This window comes from Gloeophyllum trabeum, assembly GCF_000344685.1.
Source record: "Gloeophyllum trabeum ATCC 11539 unplaced genomic scaffold GLOTRscaffold_00014, whole genome shotgun sequence".
NCBI lineage: Eukaryota > Fungi > Basidiomycota > Agaricomycetes > Gloeophyllales > Gloeophyllaceae > Gloeophyllum > Gloeophyllum trabeum.
This window is the reverse complement of record NW_006920423.1, coordinates 564435-582333: the sequence shown is the minus strand read 5'-3', so window position 1 is coordinate 582333 and position 17899 is coordinate 564435. Positions and strand designations below refer to the sequence as shown.

At 55.9% G+C, this 17899-nt stretch overlaps 5 protein-coding genes across 5 annotated transcripts; 2 read left to right on the top strand and 3 right to left on the bottom strand.

Moving 5' to 3' along the window:
• Positions 1 to 2416: 2416 nt before the first annotated feature.
• On the top strand, positions 2417 to 3110 carry GLOTRDRAFT_96101 (PH domain-like protein; the record flags this gene model as incomplete). Its single annotated transcript, XM_007871557.1, has 3 exons — positions 2417 to 2734; positions 2787 to 2862; positions 2908 to 3110. 3 exons carry the CDS (start codon positions 2417 to 2419, stop codon positions 3108 to 3110), a joined length of 597 nt encoding a protein of 198 aa, XP_007869748.1.
• Positions 3111 to 4962: 1852 nt separating this feature from the next.
• Positions 4963 to 7934, top strand: GLOTRDRAFT_140812 (WD40 repeat-like protein; the record flags this gene model as incomplete). Its single annotated transcript, XM_007871556.1, has 6 exons — positions 4963 to 5635; positions 5926 to 6457; positions 6505 to 6906; positions 6966 to 7185; positions 7254 to 7519; positions 7586 to 7934. 6 exons carry the CDS (start codon positions 4963 to 4965, stop codon positions 7653 to 7655), a joined length of 2163 nt encoding a protein of 720 aa, XP_007869747.1. The 3' UTR covers positions 7656 to 7934.
• A 43-nt stretch (positions 7935 to 7977) lies between these two features.
• GLOTRDRAFT_132673 (S-adenosyl-L-methionine-dependent methyltransferase) lies at positions 7978 to 9871 on the bottom strand (the record flags this gene model as incomplete). The annotated part of the gene is made up of 10 exons (XM_007871555.1): positions 7978 to 8014; positions 8068 to 8146; positions 8199 to 8400; positions 8453 to 8526; positions 8583 to 8755; positions 8818 to 8952; positions 9001 to 9189; positions 9240 to 9366; positions 9427 to 9622; positions 9677 to 9871. 10 exons carry the CDS (start codon positions 9869 to 9871, stop codon positions 7978 to 7980), a joined length of 1407 nt encoding a protein of 468 aa, XP_007869746.1.
• An 817-nt stretch (positions 9872 to 10688) lies between these two features.
• GLOTRDRAFT_132672 (S-adenosyl-L-methionine-dependent methyltransferase) lies at positions 10689 to 12498 on the bottom strand (the record flags this gene model as incomplete). The annotated part of the gene is made up of 9 exons (XM_007871554.1): positions 10689 to 10771; positions 10831 to 11032; positions 11088 to 11161; positions 11216 to 11388; positions 11457 to 11585; positions 11636 to 11824; positions 11875 to 12001; positions 12054 to 12249; positions 12304 to 12498. The coding sequence occupies 9 exons, from the start codon at positions 12496 to 12498 to the stop codon at positions 10689 to 10691; spliced, it is 1368 nt and encodes a 455-aa protein (XP_007869745.1).
• Positions 12499 to 13391: 893 nt separating this feature from the next.
• GLOTRDRAFT_123015 (SNF5-domain-containing protein) lies at positions 13392 to 17613 on the bottom strand (the record flags this gene model as incomplete). Its single annotated transcript, XM_007871553.1, has 9 exons — positions 13392 to 13674; positions 13724 to 13867; positions 13918 to 14444; positions 14500 to 15389; positions 15450 to 15577; positions 15635 to 15984; positions 16060 to 16175; positions 16259 to 17085; positions 17146 to 17613. The coding sequence occupies 9 exons, from the start codon at positions 17611 to 17613 to the stop codon at positions 13564 to 13566; spliced, it is 3561 nt and encodes a 1186-aa protein (XP_007869744.1). The 3' UTR covers positions 13392 to 13563.
• Between the last annotated feature and the right edge of the window lie 286 nt (positions 17614 to 17899).

The window sequence follows — 17899 nt, the reverse complement described above, 5'->3', positions numbered from 1 at the left end:
TACACTTACTTTCTCATGATCCCTGGACCTCGTCGGTGTCAAGGCTTTCTCCCACAACGAACTGCGTGCAAGCCAATGTCGCGGGGATTCTTTCGCTGCACGCTCGGAGGACTACAACTTCGCCGTGCCTCCATCGCATTCCAGGTCTCCGGAAACAATCAACTCGGTGCTGTATGCAACTAATGTCGCCCTTATCGTCTTGCTCCAGCAGCTGGTCTGATGTGATCTAACTGCATGTTTGCCGTGCTCACTCCTCAATCGCAGATACCTAACCCATTATGACATGCATTCTTAATCTCGAAATCGATAATGAGGTCCATTCCATAGGCCACAAGTGCCGATTTACGAGCCAGTCCCGATGCAACATGACATAAATGTCTAGGTCACCAGATCACCGCAGTTGCCAGTGAGGCCATTTGAAGGTACGTCCGAACGTACTTTGTGACACAAGCAATCATTGTATGCATGTATTCGATACTTGCATGTCTGATGTAACGGCTTTTCGAATGTCCCGTTGCTTCCCCGTTCGACCTATCACCTACCTTCTGCAATCATCATTCTCCGACTGGAGTACTTCGAATTCAATGCCTTCGTGATCGGCATTTACGCTCCACGAGTAACACTAAGTTGCATATGTCCATCCTAGTCAGCAATGCTAACTTGAAAAGAAAGGCTTCTTTTGATAGCGTTTCCAGATCCTACGAAGTGGTGAGCTCGGTAAGCGAGGATCATCCTGGCCATTTATTGACCTTCCCTCATCTTCCACAGTACATGTTCAAGAAGATCCAGGGTTATTGATAATCAGCCACCGATGAGCAAAATCCCCCAATTCATCCCGAAGTACAGGACCATGACGTATTTGCGAATTGCACTGGAAGGTATCAGTGGTCCTGTCTATTGATGTTTCAACAGAGAATTGCTGCGGCATTCATCTGCTTCACGTCCTACCCTAACACCCCATTACAGACATCAACTCTGCACCGCGGACAATGCCATCGGTCTCGGAGATATCGAGCCTTTTGGATACACTGACAAGCTCTATTGAGGTTTTCAAGGCTGAGCTTGCGAAGCAAGACTTACCAGAACCCTGTGTCCAAGCCTCACCCCATCGATGACCCTTCATACATCACATCACCTGCGTTGTATGAGGCGCGCAGGGTTGTCGTTGAGAATTTAGTAAGTGCACAAAATCCTAAACACCCGCCCACTGTCTCATTGACCCATCTTGCAGTCTTTCTTGTGGCTGCTCCTCGAAAATCCGACAGAGGCTACATTGAAGGCGTCCATTGAAGGCGTCCCGTAAAACATGCGTCTCCTAGCTTTCGATCGCACGTACGACCGTGTGAATGATATACTTGGTGCTGCCGGGATGAAGATCAAGAAAGTATATGCCACGAGGTAAGGCGATCATCTGAATTTTGCCGTCGCACATAGAGCCTCTGCTGAATCTGCCCGGCAGGGGCTACGTTCAAGTGACGGAAATCGAAGTGGAATGAGAAATGTTCATTAGAACCTTGATCTGCAAGTGTGCCTAGAGTTGTTTGTGAGAGAGGCACAATACCCTTCAACGGGTAATTCAGTCCTGATTTCCAGGCGGGTGTTTATCATTATTCAACATGATATAAATATAAATGCGAATAATTCTATGACGAGAGCGATTTATGCGACCGGCGCTGTTATAGAGCGAGGGTGTGAGCCTGAGGCAGAGTCTGAGGCAAATGCTCCTGACCTTCAACACCAGAGTAGTCATACCACCTCTTTTCCCTGACAGTGTTCCCATTGCACTGTCTGCCATGGTTACAAATCTAATCTATCGAGAAGAGTCCTCATCAGTTCCTCCTTCAACGTATATCCTCTGAGCAGCTATAGGTGACGGAGTCCTACGGGACCTCATTGGCACTTTATCCTCAAACTAAGCCGGAATTCTCCGACACTAGGATGTGCGGACGATCTTCCCGAAGCCACAATTCTCACGCCATAACTTGCCTCGTCCATTGGTCAGTACGACGCAGGACTAGTACTGGAATAATTCCCATGAACGAAGAAGTATGGAGTATGCAAGGATGCACTCACGTTGGCGACATACGATCCCGCGTCGTCGATCTCGGAATTACAGGGCATGGGATATAACTGTAGGCCAGGCTGATCATAATCCTATGCTACGGCTCGGAACCATGGCATGAGCTAGCATGAACAATCCGATTACCTCTTGGTCCTCAGCACAGAGGCATGTATCATCCTTCCTGCAGCATGCTGAGAGCAGCCCCACGACCCTGAGGTTGAGCTTGCTCCTGCGGACACGCGGTCTCTCACCTTATATCCGAGTCCGAGTCCGCGACCGCAACACTCAGTCTTGTCGCCTCGACATTCATATCGCCGCACACTATCTAGAAACCGACACCAAGAATCAAGTATCATGTCTCCGCGCTACCAAGGTCTCGAGCACCACCTCGCCGCCGCCCTCCCCTCCGCGTCCTACGAGATCATCTGCACCGTGGATGGCCGGCTATACCACGCGGCCTTCGCTTCTGCTCGAAAGCCTGCGCAGTGGGCGCCCTCGGGCTTGCAGGGGATGCTTGTCTTCGGGCGGGACCGCTGCCCGGATGGCGGGTATTGGTTCCGGCTGATTGACCCCGAGGTGAGGACGAAGAGCAAGGTGGTGTGGGCGTATAGTATACAAAAGGGCATGAAGTACGAGAAGGACAAGCCGTTCTTCCATTCGTTCGCTGGTGCTGTAAGTTTCTCGTTTACATATCCGCAATCATGACTGATCGGGGGCGTTGCAGAGTCGGCAATACGGCTTCCGCTTCGACGACGACGAGGAAGCGGACGTTTTCTTCGACACGGTCACGAAGACCCTTGGTACGCACTATCCTGCATACCAGAGCCTCTGCTGACCTTCCCTAGCTCCGCCCAAGCCCGTGACCCCAAAGAAGCGAAGGTCGCTGCTCGGCGCGCGGCGTGCCAGTGCTCCTCTGGTAGTTTCCGCCCCCGCTCAAGGATCCTTCACCCACCTCGCCCATATATCCATAGACGAGAAGGGCTTCCTCGAGGCGTCGGAGTCGGTCAACCCGGAGTGGCTCTTGGTCCTTGAGCGGTCGGAAACTTGAAGGTTAAGGTGCCCTCCTCGTCGCGTCGACATCTGCTGGCCACAGATGCCTATTTGTAAATGGTTATCGATATTTATGGACGCCCGTGTACGAGTATCGTATGACAATGGATATACATATACACACCTCGCATCTTGTCTTCTCATGCCGCCTTTCCGCTGCTCGTGGCCTTCACCATGTGAGCAGTGGCTACTAGTGCTCCTCCACCACAAGTACAGCACCACTGCCGAGTTGAAGCTAAAGACATCTGGAGTACTAGTCTCCTCATGTTTTCGGCATGAACGATCGTAGTGGTGCGGAAGTGGTAGGTTTGCCCACCCTTCACACTCTCATCCGACGATTTTCCCTGTCCTTGCTTGTTTGGGTGTGAAGTGCTACGCCACGAATTGCAATGTAGTTCGTGTAGAGGACGTGTAGCTGCGCACACGCGCGGACAACGTGCTGAGCGGATGTATGTGTCCTTGTGTAAGCAGCGAGACCGCTCTCGCATGTTCCGCACCGGTGGATGTGGTCCCGATAGGAAGTTCAAGATCGAGTACTGGATCAACATATCGAGCTGGATGTCTTTCAGCTATTTTGTAATCCTGCACGAAATTTTTCGGAAAGCGAGAAGTATCCAGACGGTATACGAAGATGTCACCTAGACCTTCGTGGTAGGGTCCTAGTCTGCATCTCCCTCGACCATATTCGAGATCCATCACGCGGTCGTTCGCTGCTTCGGTTCATGACCGATTAGATGCCAGCCATCGAGGCGTATTCACCTCAGGCCAGACGATCCGTTAGCTTAGCAGGACGAATACACCGTCTAGTCGCAGGACCATGCAACGCGATATAGGATCGCGAAGCGCTTGACCGTACAGAAATAGCAGGCTGACCTCAGGAGATATGAAACGAATCAGAGTGTGATGGATAGTGGATGAAGCCGCCCACAGTAATACTCGGTAGGGACCCCGGTCACTTGCAGCACCAGTCGCACCTCCACAGCGAGCTCGAAATGTTGTGGGGTAAGGAAAGCGCTGGATCCACTGGTACCTCTAGTAGAGCCTCTAGGGAAGAGAAGCTGGGAGATGTGGCTGCGGTTCGAGGGTGCCTGTCGCTATTGCACAAGAGGGGTGTCGAAGAGCCAGGGTCACCGCAACGTGCACACAGCAGAAGTCCGATTGTAAAGGCAGCTCGGACACAAACGATCGTACCAAAGAGAATGCTTTACGTTCAGGAGTATAGTAGTGCTTTTGTAACAGGCGTGGGTGACCTGTGCGAATATTACGATTGAAGGCGGCGATGAAGACAAAGTTGACCAGAGTACCTTCCACGAAGTGCAGGGAAGCTGTCAGAAACGTCTTGGCGACTCACGGAAATAGCTTGAAGTCCGTTGCCTGGGGATGAACAGTGTAGGAGTTCCTCACAGTCCCAGACAGATGGGTAAGACAATGATTTCCACACATGTATGAGCCAAGGATTGTTCGCTTCCTGCGGCTGTACATTCTATCTGTAGACCAGCGGTCAAGATCACAGCTAGCAGATGAGGTTTGAATGACCAGGTTTCGAACGCCCTTTCCGAGCATTGGGTGGTGGCTGTTGACGCACCGAACCTAGAAAGCCCCTGTACGACCGGAGGAATGGGAGCGTTCGGGTATAGTCTTGCATAGGACAGAGAGCATAAGCAAAGTGTAAGGGGAAGGGGAAGTTGTATGGACGAACGCGGCAAGACAACGGAGGGGTGACTGGAGTCCTGAGGCGTGGGAACCTGCTACCGACCTCCTATCATTGCGTCACGGGACCTTCAATTGTTGTGGTTTCGGCCACAGCACTGCAGTGCTCGACGGCTTGTTTGTCTTCCCCCACTGCGCCCATGCTCTCTCCCTCATCGTCCTCGCCGCCGCAAAGGCTGCCAACGAAGCAGACTCTGCGGAACACCCTCCCGCGCTCGTCGTCGTCGCCGTACGCATCGAGCTCGACGTCCAGCAACAACGAGCCCGACGCCCCCCGCTTCACTCGCCTCCTCGGCACCGTCCTTGGGTCGCCCTTCGTCACCACCGCAGACGTCCCAAACGCCGAGCCTGAGGGCCGGCGCAGCCCCAGCACAGACGCACGCGACGATGTCGTCTTGGTTGACGGCGCCTTTTCTGCTGTGCCGCGGAACCTCACTGTCACCCGCCCGTCATCGCCCGCACCGACCATGGACTTCTCGCTCATCAGCCGGCCGACCTCGATGGTGCAGATGACCAGCGACGACCACCAGATTGATGTCTACGGCTATGGGCACGAGCACGACAAGAGCTGCTCTTTCTTCACCTCGCCGTCAGCCAGGAGTCGCTTCGATCGCATATCACCCTCGCGCTCCGCAAAAGGCTTCCTGCCTCGCATATGGGATGCACTGAGTTCCCCGGGGAAGAAGGGGAAAGGAAAAGCGGCGTATACTGTCACTACCTTCGACTACAGCGACCTGCCGCCACTGGATGGTGAGGAAGGGGAGCTCATTGACGAGGCGTGCTATATAGACGCGCTGGCTGTGACTGGTATAGGTGAGGCTTTCTTATCGATCTTGGCAGTGGTTCGTGTATCGCATCCCGCGTCTCTTCACCTCCTCGGCAGGGCATGCCCTTCAGAGAGCTCCCTTGCCGGGGTAACGGTATCGGCTCCATCACGGTTGGGGTAAAGCCTCGTATAGTTACAGGCCCCATTCCTTTGTCTCTAGCGAGGCCCTGTCGCATTTATTTCCATACCGTCCCTCTTCGATCAGAAGTCGCGATGGGGATACCTTGGTCACGGGATCGCCTGCCCCGCTTCGAACTCTGCTAACCGCCCCCCACAGACATCCTCTCCCGCCTCCCGCCCGAGATCGCGCTGTACCTCCTCCTCTTCCTCGACCTCCCCTCGATCCTTGCGTGCCTTAGCGTCTCGCACACCTGGCGCACGCTCGCGACGGACAACGGCGTGTGGAAGGAGCTGTTCTACCAGAAGGCCGGCTGGCAGATCGACCTCGACCGTGCTTGGGTGCGCGGGTGGGACGGGCAGCGCTTTGTTTGTCGCGCGAGCCCCGGCTCCGTTGCCATCTCGAGGTCGAGCAGTAATGTCACAGGCGGGTGGGTGTCCAGAACACCAAGCTTTGGCGGAGAGAGTAGAGTGAGTGCGGGAGAGGGAAGGGGGAGGCGGAGGGCGACGGCGCTGCTGAGTGTGCCGGCGATTGCGTCTGCGCCGAGCTGGAGCGGGGCGACGCTCACGCCGGGGAGTCTGGCGCCATTGTCGTTGGATTGGAGAGCGCTGTACAGGGCGCGGCTGGAGCTGGAGAAGAAGTGGACGAGCGGGGAGCCGCGGGTGACGCGGATATCGGGGCACACGGACAGGTGAGTCTCTCATTTTCTTCTATGCGCCTAGGCTGACTGGGTGTTAGTGTGTACTGTCTGGAATTCGACTCGTCACGGATTATCACAGGCTCACGCGACCGTTCGATCAAGGTGTGGTCGCTGCGCACGGGGAAGCTGCTGGGCACGTTCCGCGGGCACGCCGGGAGCGTGCTCTGCCTCAAGTTCGACAAGGACTGGGACGTCGGGGCGCTCTCGGACGAGGAGGAAAAGGCGGGGATGCGCAAGGGGTTCATGGTCAGCGGGAGCAGCGACTGCTCGGTGTGCGTGTGGGATTTGTGGTCAAGCGCGGGCGCGGGTGTAGGGAAGCGGGCGAGTGCCGCGTCTGGCCTGGCCCATGGCGAGGTGAGGGCGGAGGTCAAGGCGGTGTTGAGGGGACATACGGGGGGCGTGTTGGATCTGAGGATTGATGGCGAGTGGATTGTGAGCTGGTGAGTGGCTTTTGCCTTCCAGCGGGGTGTTTGCGCTGAGACTGGACCTGGATGCCTAGTTCGAAGGATGCTCTGATCCGCGTGTGGAATCGGGAGACACTGTCGTTGCACACTACGTTCCGCGGACATGAAGGGCCTGTGAACGCCGTTGGGCTGCAGGCGGGGAAGGTCGTCAGCGCCAGTGGAGATGGGAAGATGATGCTCTGGGATATTCTCTCCGGGGAACGCCTCCGGACCTTCGAGGGCCACGATCGGGGTCTCGCGTGTATCGAGTTCAAGGTTAGTGTCTTGACTTTCTCTTCCGCGCCATACCATGATGCTCACGCACAACTCTTTCATACGAACAGGACGACTTGATCGTCTCCGGCTCGAACGACTGCAAAATCAAGGTGTGGTCCGCGACGACGGGCGAGTGCCTGCGCACGCTCGTCGGCCACGACCTGCTCGTACGCGCTCTCTCGTTCGACCCCCAGAGCGGTCGCCTCGTCAGCGCGAGCTACGACCGCACCGTGAAGGTGTGGGACTTGCGCACGGGGCGGATGCTGCGCGAGTTTAGGAACAGCCATGTCAGCCATATATTCGACGTCAAGTTTGATGTGAGCAGGATCGTGAGGTGCGTAATGTTTCTGTTTCCATACCAAGTGGGGGCGATCGAGCTGACGAGGAATGCTTTCGGTAGCACGTCGCATGACCAGAAGATTGTGGTCCTTGACTTTGGGCAAGACATCGACACAGCGCTATTCGTGTAGGACGGAGCTTGCATACATGACAGCATACAAGCAGCATCATGGACCTTTCAGCCACTATGGACGATTTTTGGGCGTTTACCGCTTTCTGCACACCCCTTCACCCTCACGCAGCCAGTGCAAATCCGCTCATTTCTTGCATCGTCTTTGTCATATAGTGACTTGTAGTTGCATTTACATTATGTTGCATTAATACTCAGATACCAACAAGGATCTTGGACTAGCACACATGTATTTATCACTGTAAAATTGTCTATTCGACCTATACATACCCTTTGAAGCATATCGAAGTATCTACCTCCTATGCAGAGGAACCTGGAGCTCTTCAACTGACCTCGACCTCTGTTAACTGCACGTAACCCCTTCATATGAGATGAGTATTAGGCATCTCTCGGAGTGTGCGCTGCAGACTTACCTTGTAGCGTTCACTTTCTTGATGCTCAAGCCAGCGAGAGTGAGCATATTGTCCATACTTGCATAGGTACGCTCGAATGCTTGAGGAAAAATCAGTGGGAGACGTCATGGCTTGACCACCGCTGAGCCCACCGTTGCATAGGCCGAGAAGAGCTATGTTAACTGTATGCGCGATCATCCAGTTGTCACCGAAGTCGTGCGGAAGCAGGGGTGGGGGCTGGACGGGCTCATAGCGATCCTTGCCCTGAAGCGCCGCGAGAGACTCTTTGGCACTGGGAGCTTCAGAAGAAATTGTGGCAGGGGACAGCACCGGGTCAATTATGACCAGAGAGCTCTGTGAAGTATATTAGGGAGATGTAGGCACAGACATTGGTGCATTTCAATACCTTGCCATCGAGGAGACATTCTCGAATCTGTCTCAGGATCTTGGCGCCATCTTCATCCGACCAATCATGGAGAACTGCCGTATACAAAGATGAGACAGAGACCCTGGGGAATGGCACTATTGACGATGACCTTTCTGTATGACGAAGACGTAGCTACCTGTGCCCTGGCGTCTGTTGGGCTGGAAGAAATCTTGCACCTCGAACTTGACCCGATCAGAGAGACCTTGGGATGCTATGTACTTATCCGCAGGCCCTTGAAGGGCTGGAATGTCTTGGACTATAAAGTTCTTCAGTTCTGGATGGCTGGAGGTACGAGCAATATCAATTATTCATCTGGGATACGGTTGTGGAACTGAGACACATACGCTGCAGCCAATGTGCAACACAAGGTGCCTTGTCCTCCTCCGACATCCACAACGGCGTCCTTGTCCTTAGCAATGTCAACCCAAGGAAAATCGTAGGCAACTCCATTGTTAGAGCCAGCTCCCATGCCACCCATCCTAGCGAGGAGTCAGGAGGCTGTGACGGATGGCACTTCGAATACGTACCCAAGCGCGAATGTCTGTGCATCAGCTGGATACTTAGAGGTCCAGCTCTCGGGTCCAAAGAAAGGTAGGTCGGTGTCGTATGCAAGGTTGAATGCAGTATGCGTGACATCCAAAGCCATGCGGAAGGATTCGTCGGGGTGAGTCAGGGCCTCGGGCAACTTCGCTGTGTACTTATAACCAAGGTCACACCTTTCGACTTGTCAGACATCACAAGCCCAGTAAGGCGGCCTTTATCTTACAGGTTATGTACAACGTGATATCCGGGGCTGTCTTTCTTCAGTGCGTGGCTGCGACGACTGTTCGCGAAATGACCCGGCCTAGGTTCACGATACCATCCTCGGTAGGCGAGGAAACGCAAGACAGCCCCTGCAGTAATGTAAGTCATCATTCAGCTGGCGCGGACGTCCGCCGACGGAGCGACCTTACCTAGTTTGAGAGGATGTATCTTTGTCTTGATTGCGATGGTTTCAATGCTTTCGCCCGAGTCCGGATCGGCCGCACTTTCCAGTACCTGATGTAAGTCGACCTGAGTAGACACGCGCAAACCCTGGACTTCTTCGATGTCCGCATGAATGCTCAGCGCAGCCTCCGCCGGATTCTCAATGATAAGCTTCAAGCAATTCTGCGTTACAAGCCTGAGTCAGGGTAACTGTGATGGAACCAAGCCATTACTTACCAAGCTACCGACCGCTAGCCTACGCGCCTCATACATCGCAGGTGACGGGATGTACGAGGGATCATCTATTGGATGAGGCTTGGACGTACGCAAAGAGGGCTCCGGAAGCTGTTGCCTCACTAATTCAGCCTTAAACACCTCGATGGAGGCTGTCAGGGTCTCCAGAAGGCTGGAGATTTCTGAGGTGGAAGACATTGCAGGTAGAGTGGAAATGATATCGGTTTGGGCAGCAGGGATGCCGGATGCCGCCTATATGGCTTGAGAGGTAGTCTTATTAAAGGAACGGCACACCTTATATCCAAGTCAAAGATCATCGCATTACGCCGCACTCCGTGCTTCTGAATCAGAATACGGGATTCATTAAATGTCATCAGTCATCCGATGTCTTCAAATCGCTTTCTGGATGCAGATATCCACACGCCCATAGTCAATATGTTGAAGGACAAGCTATGGGAGTGGCACTAATCAAACGCGAATATCGGATTGCGTGTTGGATTTAGTGCGGACATCAGAGACACTGCCTCGAAAGACGCGAGAGATGAGAAACATAGAAACCATAAAGCAGTACGTACCTTCCTGAAGTTCACTTCGAGGTCAGGAGATGATTGCTTGTCGGAATTTGGTACGTGAGTAGTCTGGACTCTCCACCAGGCTTATATATACTAAGAATATTACTGAGATTACTCACCAGAGCGTAAGCAGACAGCTGTCATGATCCATTCTGGACAGGGGATAGACCTCGCGCTATATTAGGGAGAGTCCTTATCACACGTTGACTAGGCTGGAGGAAGTGGAAAAGGTTATTTAGGCTCCGCGGCCGCTACCTCAAGGAATAGAGGGACAATCTTTGTATACGCCCCCTCGACTGCGGCACACAGTTAACTCTGGATGCGGGTCTACATGTCTAGGGAGGAATAATACGCTGTCAATTGACCTCGACTTCTGTGACCTGGACATAACCCCTTCCGCCTCGTACTAAGCCCGAGAAACTCCTAGAGTCACGGGCGGATGCTCACCGTGTAGCATTGACTTTCTTGATTTTCAGACCAGCAAGTGTAAGCATATCACTCATACTCTTGTATGTGTGCTCAAAAGCTGGTAACAGAAGACCTCAGGTATGCTCAAAGCGCACTCACTAAGCACTACAAACGTACCGTTGCATAAGGCAATGAGAACGACGTTGGTGGAGTGGGCGTTCATCCAATTGTCACCAAAGTCTCTTGGTATGAACGGTGGTGGTGGTACGGGGTCGTAGTGATTCTTTCCTTGGAGCATGGCAAGCGACTCGTTGGCACTGAGTCCTTCCCGAGACAATGTGGCGGGCGAAAGCAAGGGGTCAATGATCAGTAGCTTGCTCTGTCATAAATATCTGTCAGAAGAGACTCCTGGAGAACTCCAGCGCATATAATACCTTGCCGTCCAAAAGGCACTCCCGAACCTGCCTCAGGATTTTGGCGCCGTCTTCGGAGTTCCAGTCATGAAGCACTGCGGTATGAAGTAATGAAGGGATACGCTGAGGAAATAGGAGATACAGCAGACCTTTCTGGATAACGAAAACATAGCTGCCCGATCCCTGGCGCCTGTTTGGCTCAAAGAAATTCTGTGCCTCGAACCTGACCCGAGCTGATAGACCTTTGGATGCTATGTATTTCTCCGCCGGCTCTCGAGTAACTGGTAGGTCTTGAACAATGAAATTATTGATTTCTCCATGACTGAAAGGACAACGGGACTCAGGATGAGCTTGCATATTCACCAGGCCAAATCCTGATGGAAAGCCTACGCCGCCGCCAAAGAACAAGCTAAGGTGCCTTGCCCGCCTCCGATATCTACGACGGCGTCCTTGGTATATTCAACCCAGGGGAAATCGTGTACTACTCCATTGTCGGAGCAAACTCCCAAACCGCCCATCCTATAGGGGACCATGAGGATAATGTAAAGGGTAGATAGAGGAGCTCATACCCGAGCGCGAATTTCTGAGCCTCATCCGGGTGTTGGGCAGTCCAACTCTCGGACCCGAAGAAAGGCAAATCGGTATTGTAAGCAAGATTGAACGCAGTATGCGCAACATCGGTGGCCATTCGAAACGATGCGTCGGGGTGGGTCAGGGCTTCTGGTAACTTCCCCATGTTCTTGAATGTTAAGTTGCCGCTTCGGATCTGATGAGACCTATCGCGAAGACGCATAAAGGACTAACTTACAGGTATTTCACGATGCGATACCCCGGAGTGTCCATCTTCAATGTGTGGCTCCGGCGATTGTTTGCGAAGTATCCTGGTTTGGTTTCACGAAACCATCCTCGGTAAGCGAGGAAACGCAAGACGCCCTCTATGTTAACGTAGTTAATAATAGTGCATGTCCATGAGAAGGGCTGCCCTACCGAGTTTCATTGGATGAATCTTCGTCTTGTTCGCAATAACTTCGATGCTTTCGCCCACCTCTGGATCAGGAACATCATCTAATACTTCATGTAAGCCAATATCTGCAGTGAGGCGCATGCCCTGTATTTCCCCGCTTTCCCGGACGGTGTTTACAATGGCCTCAACCGGATTCTCCAGGAGCAGTTTCAAGTTGTTCTACGGTGGGGTAAAAGATGTAAGGCAAGGACGACTGAACACTCGTATACTGACTAAGCTAGCGATCGCTATCCGCCTCGCCTCATACATTGCAGGCGGCGGAATGTACGAGAGGTCGTCGATGGGATGAGGCTTAGACGTACAAAGAGACGGCTCCGGCAGACGTTGTCTCGCTAGCTCGGCCTTGAACACCTCGATCGCGCTTGTGAGAGTACCCAAAAGGCAAGAGATCTCTGAAACTGATGTCATTATCCCTGCTAGTGGGGAGTTTTAGTTCCTGTGCGATGGAATAGCTGGCTGTCCCGAGAGGGACTCGGAAGGGAGAATTTGTCTCTTCCTTGAGTCTGAGCTCGGTCTTTAACGAACACGAGGGCGACTCTCCCGGGTGACTGCATAGTGCTTCCGATTGCCCTGCTGGTATGAGCAGGTACCAGTCACCCGGATCTTTTCTGACGAGCATTCCTCTACCTCGCGATATCTTGAGCTATAAGTAGAGCCTTCTATGTTCGGGCCGAGCTTTGGAGAGCAAGATAAAGCATGGTTCGTCTGTCTTATGACCTCTTGTAAGAATAGAGCAGCTTAGAGATAGCCTGGATCCAGAGGCAGGGAACCTCGGGCAGCAGAGTGGCCCTACAATGTACTTCGGTTTGACATTTGGGAGGACGAGGATCAAACAGATTCCCATCACCATCACCTAGGCTAGTGCAGGGTGTAACTGTAGACCTGTCTTTTGAGCTCTGGAGTGTGGACGTATAAGAGGATGGTTATGACCTAGGCCTACCACTTATTGTCGAATACCTGTATATCCGATGGATGACGACCAGCCGCGAAGAGAGACGTCTGCAGGTACACCGTTTGACCACTGGCGACGGAATACATATGTGCTGGTAGGCGTTAGATATCAAAGTTGCCGAATAGCAGCTGTAGTAGCAGAAGCATATCCGAACTTCGAAGTTTCGAGGGAAGCTAGGATACAACCGCGGAGTTGAAGCCGCGGAGCTCAGCGCGATACTTTGTACTCTCCTTCCCAGATCACTCCCAGTGCTCTCTATGAGGTCTGGGAACGAGACTAGCGTGCCACACTTTGACGACCCGGGTAAGCTCGAAGGTGTGGCCTAGTAGGATCACGACGAGGATAGGGTGCTAATTTTATCCAACAATACGATGCAATAAGGCTGTAGATATACATCCGAATAACAATACAATGACAGCGGTCACAGCCCGAACAATGCAAACAACAGCAGCTGATAGTAATAACGAGACAGCGGAAAATATCACACAGGCTTGTACTAACGGATATACAACGTCCGACATCTATGATGTAGACGACTCGTTCACGCGGTTAGTCACCCGTTGTCGATGCTGTCTATTCTTCAGATGGACTTCGTAATTTGAGAGGGTTTCACCCGGGCCAGGGGTATACAGCTAAGGCGATGGTCAGACGCAGACAGCAGCAGTATAGCGACCCACATACCTTGCCCGGACAGTCCAGACACTTGATGCGCCATTCCGGTGACGCATTTGGATTCAGTTTTTTGAGGATAGTCTCGAAGCGATCCTGAGGATATCGCTCCCGCATCGCTTGCATGGCAGCGGAGAGCCACTCAGGCGGTTCCGTCTAGGATACAATAAATTATTGCCTGGCCTACTATATCTCAACAGACTCACCGAAACATTATTATGGTTTGAAGAGGGAGGCTTCGGGTGCGCCGAGGGCGGTTGAGACGAGACGACAGAACCCTGCGCATCTGCAGTCGACGTCGGTCTGGGCGCGGGTGTTGACGATTGGTTGGAATGATTGACTCCATTGGGCCGGATCCTATGAGCGAGCGGCGACTCCGATGCACTCGAGCTTCCGCTCGATATCGGCGATATCGCGTCCTTGCTGTCATCCTCCCCTTCCCCGGCAGTAACAGGCGTCTGCGGAGGGGGCACTTCTACCCACAACTGCGCTCGACCACCCGTTCTCGCGACGGAGTTCGGCCTGGAAGGTCGCGAGCTGGAACCAGAGGGCCCGGCGCTAGGCGGTGGATCTTGCTCAGTGGCGGTACTCATCGCGCGTAGTGCTGCCGCTCCTCCTTTCTTGCGTGCCATCACTTTGGCTCGCTCCGCCTCTTCCATCAGGTTGCGATGGTACTCCGCGCTGCTATTGTAATCGACCGGCCGGGGTCGTCTATGCCGGTGCCAGAATTTACCTAGAGCGCAACAACATTATCAGCAAACCCCCAACAAAGAAGCATGAACACTCACCACACTGCCCGCACTGCGTCTTGTCACCCAGCGGCCCCTTCCTCCTGCCGACAGCGATACTCTCAGGACAGCCGCAGTTCGAGCAATGCCAGACGCCATCAATGAAATTGGGATGCTGCCCGTCCGCATACTCCTTCTCCTTCGCCTCCCTCTCCAGCTCGCGGGCAGTCTTTACCTTCCCAGGCTTCACCGACATCCTGCTATCCGGCGGGCCCGAGCCCGCAGTAGATACCGGCGGATCATTCTCCAATGGCGGCGGCAGGAGCGACGTATCCATCGCCGTCGACTCCGTGGGCGCCTTCACCTTCGCGCGTGGTCTGAACGCAGCCGGCGGCAGCTCGGGCGGCTTGAACAAGCCCCTTGCCTTCTTCTCCTTCGCCTCCCTCCCCGCCGCCGACGGCAGCAAACTAACCGGCATCTGCGGCGTCGCGACGATCGTCCCGTTCTCCGACGCGACCATATTCGCAATCGTCAGCGACGCCGCGGCCGCGGCCGCGCGCCTCGTCGGCACGTTCGCCATCGCCGCGGCCGCGAGCGTCGCCGCGTCGACCTCGGGGAACCCGAGCGCGGGCGTGCGGTACGTGCGCAGCGGCTCGCGGTCGGGCAGCGCGACGCCGCGCCGCCCGCGCGTGTTGCGCTTGCGCCGGCGCGTCGCCTCCTTCTCGCGCTCGCGCTCGCTCTTCTCGATCTCGCTGTCGTCGAGGTAGTTGAGCGTGGGCGTGAAGGCGGGCACTTGGTCGAGCGCGCGCGCGGCGGAGGCGAGCGGCGGGAGGAAGGTCATGCGCAGGTCGTCGTCCTGCACGGCGGAGCCGTCGGAGGGGTGGCCGACGAGGAAGAGCGATTTCTGGAATGTCTGAATTTGTTCACGAATGGAATGGGCGATGGCCGTGCTGCAGAAGTAACAGTCGGATCGACTCGTTGGAAAAGCTGGTAGACAGAATAAAACTCACATGAACTCCCCAGCAAGCCCCAGCTCCTTCCCATACACCTCCGCAAAGTGCTCAGGGGACGCATTCTCATTATTGAGATCCCACTCAATCTGGTCATCGAGCTTGATACTCCCCACAATAATATCCAGCTACCAATCACAATCAGGCCCGCCCCTCACGCACACAACACAACACTTCCAGCTCACCTTGATAACAATCCTCATCTCCTCCCTGGCCCCCTCCTCCCCCACCTCCAGCTCGTCCAGTTTATACGCCCGTCCCACATCCCCCTCGCCCTCGCCCTCCTCCTTCCTCTTGCCCTTCCTCACGAATCCCCCCCTAGTGCGCAGGCGCTTCCGCCAGCTCTCCCACCACGCGGCCTCCTCTCCGTCCAGGCGGCCGCGCAGCGCCTCCGCCGCCTCTGCGCCGGCGGCGTGCGCCTGGTAGTCGCTCAGCTGTTCCTGGATGGACTTGGTGATGACGCCGTGGTACGCCTGCGGGAGGGCATAGTCGTCCACGACGGACTGCGCGAAGAGCTCCGGGGTCACGACCGGGTCTGCGTACGTGTGTTTTTAGTATTGGTGGAATCGGAGGAGAGGGAGGGGAGGGAAGGGGAAGGGGAGGGACGTACCGTTGAGGTTCCAGACGAACGTGTCCCGCATTTTGTGGTGCTCGACGTCGAACTCGAGGCGGATGGGCACGAGCTGCTCCGGGCGGTCCGCGTCTCGCGGGTCGATCTTGCGCGGCCTGCACGCGCATATAAGCACTCCGTCCCACCACACACCCAACCGCAACCAAACCCAAAACAAGAACAAGAAGAAACCACTCACAGCTTCATCCCCTCCCGCCTCCCGACCTTCCTCCGCCCCTCCTTCCCACTCTTGGGGTACGTAATCCCAAACTTCTCCCTTCTCCTCCCGCCCGCCCCGGGCGCACCATCCTTCTCCCACCACGCCGCCCGGCCCACACTCCCATTCACACCGCCCACCTCCCTCACGCCATTCACCCACCCCTCGCGCACCTCCAGCTCCATCCTTCCCTTCATCCCGCGCAGCCGTTCCTCATACTCCTTATCCACCTGCATCCACTCCTTGACTTTCTCGATTTCGGCTTGGGAGAGCGCGGGGATGGTGGCGTCGGACCCGGCGAGGGGGACGACGGTCACGCGCGTGGTCGCGGGGTTGAGCGAGACGGGGCGCGGGAGCGCGGGCGGCGGGTTCGCTGCGGGGCGCGGCGCGGGGGCGCTCGTCCCTGCGGGCCCGGACGCGTTCTTCTGCGCGAACATCCCGTCGGGCGCGCCCGAGGGCTGGCGCTTAATCTCTCCAGGGAGCCCTCCCGCTACGCCACCAGCACCCGGCACCATATTCATATTCATATTCATGCCCATGCCCACCCCACCACTCGCATTCGCAGGCGTACCAGGACCAGGGCCGGCCGACCCCACGCGCGGCGTCTGCGGCGCGCCATTCACGCTCGCGCCTTGCCCCGGGTGCCCCATCCCGAGGCGCGGGCTCTCCGCGCCCGCGCCGGGGAGCTTGCGCTTGACGCCGTGGTACGGCGACTGCGTGGGCGGGCGCGAGGGCGGGGCGGCGGTCGGCGGGCGCGGGGGCACGGAGGCGGGCGGGGGCATGGACATGGACATGTTGGGGTTCATATTCTGCGTCGTTGTAGATACAGAGCTGAGCAAAGTGAATGGGATGGATGGGTGAACGCGTACCTGCGGCATGTGCGCGGACGAGTGCGACGCGCTCGAGGACGGCCTGCGCTCGTTGAAGAACGGGGGCTGGGCGTCGTGCGGCTGCGGCTGGCCCATCGCGAAGCCCGGCGGGAACGACTGCTGCTGCTGCTGGTGGGGCTGCATCGCGTTCATGTTCGGGTTCATGTTGACGTTGCCCGGCGCGCGCATGCCCATGGCCTTCATCTGGGCGAGCTGCTGGTACTGCTGGGGCGTGAAGCTCATGAGGCCCGCGGCGGGGCCGGCGCCGGGCTGGAACATCTGGGGGTTGAGGCTGATGCCGCCGAGGCCGCCACCGTAGGGGAACTTGTTGCCCGGCTGCTGGACGGCGGGGGCGGGGGCGGGGGCGGGGGCGGCGCCGCCACCGCCGTGCATGGATGCGAGGAGGGCGGGGTTAATGCCGCCGGCGCCGGGGTAGGAGAAGGCGTTGGGGGCGGCGTTGGGGTTCATGGGGGCATGCGGCGGCGCTGGGGGACATGGTCAGGGCGGGACGCGGGGTGGCGCGGGGACTTACCGAGGGCGAGGGCAGCAGGAAAACGATCAACCGATGACGAGATTGGGCTGTCGGGCTGGGTGCTGGCTGGTGGTTGTGCTTGCTTGGCCGGCAGCGGAAGCAGATGCGTGCTCGATTCGGCCGTCGATTCGTATTTGGATCTGCTGATTCTGACCACAAGTCCGCCGTGTCCGAGTCGACGTGAGCGAACGCAAGCCTGCAACCACGGTCACGGTCACGCCC